The sequence below is a fragment of the Papilio xuthus genome, unplaced genomic scaffold (assembly GCF_000836235.2).
Source record: "Papilio xuthus unplaced genomic scaffold, Pxut_1.1 DF825017.1, whole genome shotgun sequence".
NCBI lineage: Eukaryota > Metazoa > Arthropoda > Insecta > Lepidoptera > Papilionidae > Papilio > Papilio xuthus.
This window is the reverse complement of record NW_013533632.1, coordinates 1,850,611-1,854,492: the sequence shown is the minus strand read 5'-3', so window position 1 is coordinate 1,854,492 and position 3,882 is coordinate 1,850,611. Positions and strand designations below refer to the sequence as shown.

Below are 3,882 nucleotides of genomic sequence, written 5' to 3'. Positions count from 1 at the left end.
TCCATTCATTGAATAGAAGAATCTCGGTGATATTACGTTGGAAACAATGAAAGTGCTTGCGCAATGCTTACCTGTACTTCCGATCGTATGTGCAGGGGTATTTTCGTGTAGAGATATCAGAACAACAAAAGGATGCAAACACAAACATTGCATGTGAAACAATTACATGAACGCACGTACTTTAACGCGTTTTCATTGAGATTGTAAAAAATAATGTTTATCCAAATTTTTGGATGCAAGTAGCTGGAATGTAGAAGTAGCTTAATTTATATGGCAAGGATTCCCTGGAGAAGATTAGTAGTCTATGATATGGGGAAAATAAAATTAAAAGCATCAATTAATAATAATTTATTTTGAATACGATCAACTTAACACTATCAGTCTTATAAATAAACGAAACATATTACAGAGTACAAACTCATTGGCGATTTAATAAATGATATTAATAAAAGCTGCCCTAAAATAACAATGAAAAATCACTGTTTTGAAGTAGTTTTTGTCTCACTTGAGGTCATCTGTTGCGGGGGAGGATAAGAGTTTTGGGAATACGATTGCGCTAAGTATGGTCCGGGACCAACTTGTTCTTGGAGCTTCTCAGCCTCTTCAGGAGCCACGGGACACATGCAGGGTACTAATTGTACATGTTGCAGGGACACAGGAGTCAAACTGGCACCTGCTGGTACGCTAATCGGTATCGGAGCCATGCTCTGCTGTACCGATATCTCAGGCTGTTGGTACTGTTGTCCTTGTACTTGGTACACTTTACGGGATTCATACGGGTACGAGTACTGGTATCGGTACTGCACTGGCGTCATGTTCGGTCCGAGCGGTTGTACCCAAGTTTTCTGAGATGACTGCGGTCTGCAACAAACGAACTGTCATTAATATCTTTAATGCTATGTTTATTAAAACAGTATGAAGACGTATGATTGTTAATCCAATACAATAACAGTTTTGGTAGAACTTTGACACATTCAAATCGTAAGAATGCTTAAAATTCTTTATTATTTCAGGAATAAAACGCAACAGCGTAGGTAATGTAACAGATGTTGTACAATTATTACGGAAATTATTTATTAAAATGTACATAAATTTATACATAATTCGCTTAAAGCGTAACATTCAAAGAAATCATTCTTTCGCAATGCATTGTATATAACAAAAAATATAATATACATAATGGCAATCATACGCATCATAATACATAAGGACATTAGAATTATTTATAATTTTTATACGTACGTTGAATCGGAGCCCCACTTTAAGAAGAAGGCTTCAGATGACGCTAACAACACCAAACTGAACAGCACACACATCTGAAAATAAGCACATATTTAAATAATAGTAGTAGCATTTATAAACAATAATAATAAACTTAAGTACCGTGGGTTTCTGAGACCGAAATCTCCATTTAATACATATTGTTATCTCTGTTTTGTCAAAGATAATGACGATGTGTTTTGTACAGAGTGATTGATCTCAGAAACCCATGTCATATTCAAATAATACTAAAAGTTGACATCATTATGAAGATGGTGATGACTAAAGTGACCTGACGAATGATAGATATATTTGGAAGTCAAAAACAAAGTGCCCCAACCCAACATAGATTCATCGAAGACTACCTTGGAAAAAGCAACTTAATTAATGTAAAAAAGTACATAAAATATTAAAAATATCCCACGATAATTCTCGATAATTGTAGAAAAACACTTAAAATGATGATAAAGTTGGTAAATTCACGTTCATGTTATCGCTGTTGACAATTTATAGAGTTACTTATTTTTATTTTAGCTAAAATGTTTGTATAATAAAAACCTGAAAACATTCGCAAGGCAATAAGTTAAAGAAGCATTCGCAACAATAAAATTTAAAAATAAGTATATATAATAACATTTTCCTTTCTCTTCTACACTATGGTGTTTTATATTGTTTATATAAACCTACAAAAAACAATTTACGGTATAAAATTAGAAGCTTTATTTAATTTTAAAAATATAAAAAATGTTCTTTTCAATTTTATTATATTAAATGTTATGTTGTAATTCTTTTTATTTTCCAACAACTTTTCAAAGCTTGACCTCTACACGAAGAGTCAATGTTTCGATAGACAAAGTCACATTATAAAATAATTTGTGTCGGTCCGTGGCGAATTGATTTAACAGCTCATGAGTTTTGGGTCTACAGTTGATTTCTTACATCCGCTGACTAAAATAATTATTCCTCTTAAACTAAATAAAACAAAAGTAATATAACCTAAATTATCTTTAATTCAATTTAATTTCATACCAAAAACTGCTTATGTTACTTGTTACTTATAATTTTCAAATCGTTTAAATATTAATATATAATATAATAATATTTTCCGATAATAAAACAATCACAAGTCATATAAATTTATATCAGAAATATGAAAATTAATTACATAAAAAATTCAATAAGCACGTTTAGTGCTCACCACTCGGATCCGAGCGGGGAGGGGGCATAATAGCGGTGAACAGCCCGTGCATTTTGTAGTTGTATTTTTTTATTAAAATAATAATAACAATGTACTTTCATCCATACATTTAAACATACATATATACATAATCAAAATACGCCTTAAAAAATTTGGTTCCTGGTTAATTATTCTATATTATATCTTAAGCAGTGAATGTGTTAATACCAAAAAGTAATTTCCAATTACGTGTATAACTAAAAATGTCAACTATATGTTATAAAAATTCCCACACTGAATAAATAACTCAATTGCGAGTGATAAACATGTTTCTATAATCAATCGATTTGATTCCTTACAATGCAGCTGTCAAAATAAAGGCGCCATATATGTAGCTGTAGGTTCTATGGATGTAATGACTTGCGAGATTGACTTACTACCGACGGCCCCTTTATGCTTCGCCGTCAATAGAAATTGAAAGAATCAATGGACAATTAACGAAAGGCAAACACTGACAATGGTCTTTGAATATATTTCCGTCACAGGAAAAATAAAAAAACTGCTCAAATAATTTAGCATTTGTATTATTTAATTTTATATTAATTTTTATTTAATACGCGATTAATGATTAATTTTTAACGAATTGTCATATCCTTATTAATTGTTTAGATTAATCTTAATTAAAATTACGATAATTAATTATAAAGTTCACAAATTAAAATATAATAAAAATGATGGTCGCCAAAGTATGAAATTATAACTCACCGTTCGATTTCTACACGACTTCATCGCACTTGCTTTAAACTTAAACGATTAGATATCACGTAGTTTCCCCAATAGCCGCTGGTAATCTGAGAGAGGACTAATAAGGCTTCCACACAAAAAGGTAAGAGAAGACGCGCTCACCCACTCCGACCGCGGAATGACCGCTCCCGGGGGAGCCTTCGTTTTTTATACACGCTTTAAGAAACATTCCGTCCCTAAAAGCCGGTCTACGACCCCAGCATGAACTTATAATAATCTTATTAACTTATCTACACTCCATCTTTACTTAGAAGGTACTGTTACGTTTGACTTTAAAAGGGGAGTTTCGTAGACACTGGCCACTTAAGATAATTTCACACTTTTTATCCTTACCTGAGTGTTTAGGCAGTTTTTGTAGCAGAGTACGGCTGTTGCTGAGCAGACAGTAACGAAGGATGTATCAAACAGTCGGATCGAATCAATACATATCTATTAGAACTTCCGAACAGGATCCATGACTCGACATGCTTCCCAGTGCGTAAAATCCTAAATAGAAGCAAGTGAACATTTACAATGGAAACTCGAAAAGCTGATACGGAACCATGACGGCCTAATTACCGGTGATTGATATCGTCGAAGGTACGGCCTTTCTTATAAAAATTTGTCTGAAATTAAGTTAATCGTTGCAAGACGACTTTGAG

General features: G+C 32.7%; 1 protein-coding gene across 1 annotated transcript; it reads right to left on the bottom strand.

Annotated features, from left to right (window-relative positions):
* Positions 1-458: 458 nt before the first annotated feature.
* LOC106126217 (uncharacterized) lies at positions 459-3,337 on the bottom strand. Its single transcript, XM_013323705.1, has 3 exons — positions 3,203-3,337; positions 1,243-1,316; positions 459-861 (listed from the first exon to the last, which is right to left on the bottom strand). The coding sequence occupies exons 1-3, from the start codon at positions 3,224-3,226 to the stop codon at positions 477-479; spliced, it is 483 nt and encodes a 160-aa protein (XP_013179159.1). The 5' UTR covers positions 3,227-3,337; the 3' UTR covers positions 459-476.
* Positions 3,338-3,882: the final 545 nt, after the last annotated feature.

Coding starts and splice junctions, on each gene's coding strand:
- LOC106126217 (XM_013323705.1), bottom strand. CDS start 3,226: ATGAAGTCGTGTAGAAATCGAACG. Junction 1,317..3,202: donor AGTCGTGTAGAAATCGAACG/GTGAGTTATAAT, acceptor GCTTATTTTCAG/ATGTGTGTGCTGTTCAGTTT. Junction 862..1,242: donor AAGTGGGGCTCCGATTCAAC/GTACGTATAAAA, acceptor CGTTTGTTGCAG/ACCGCAGTCATCTCAGAAAA.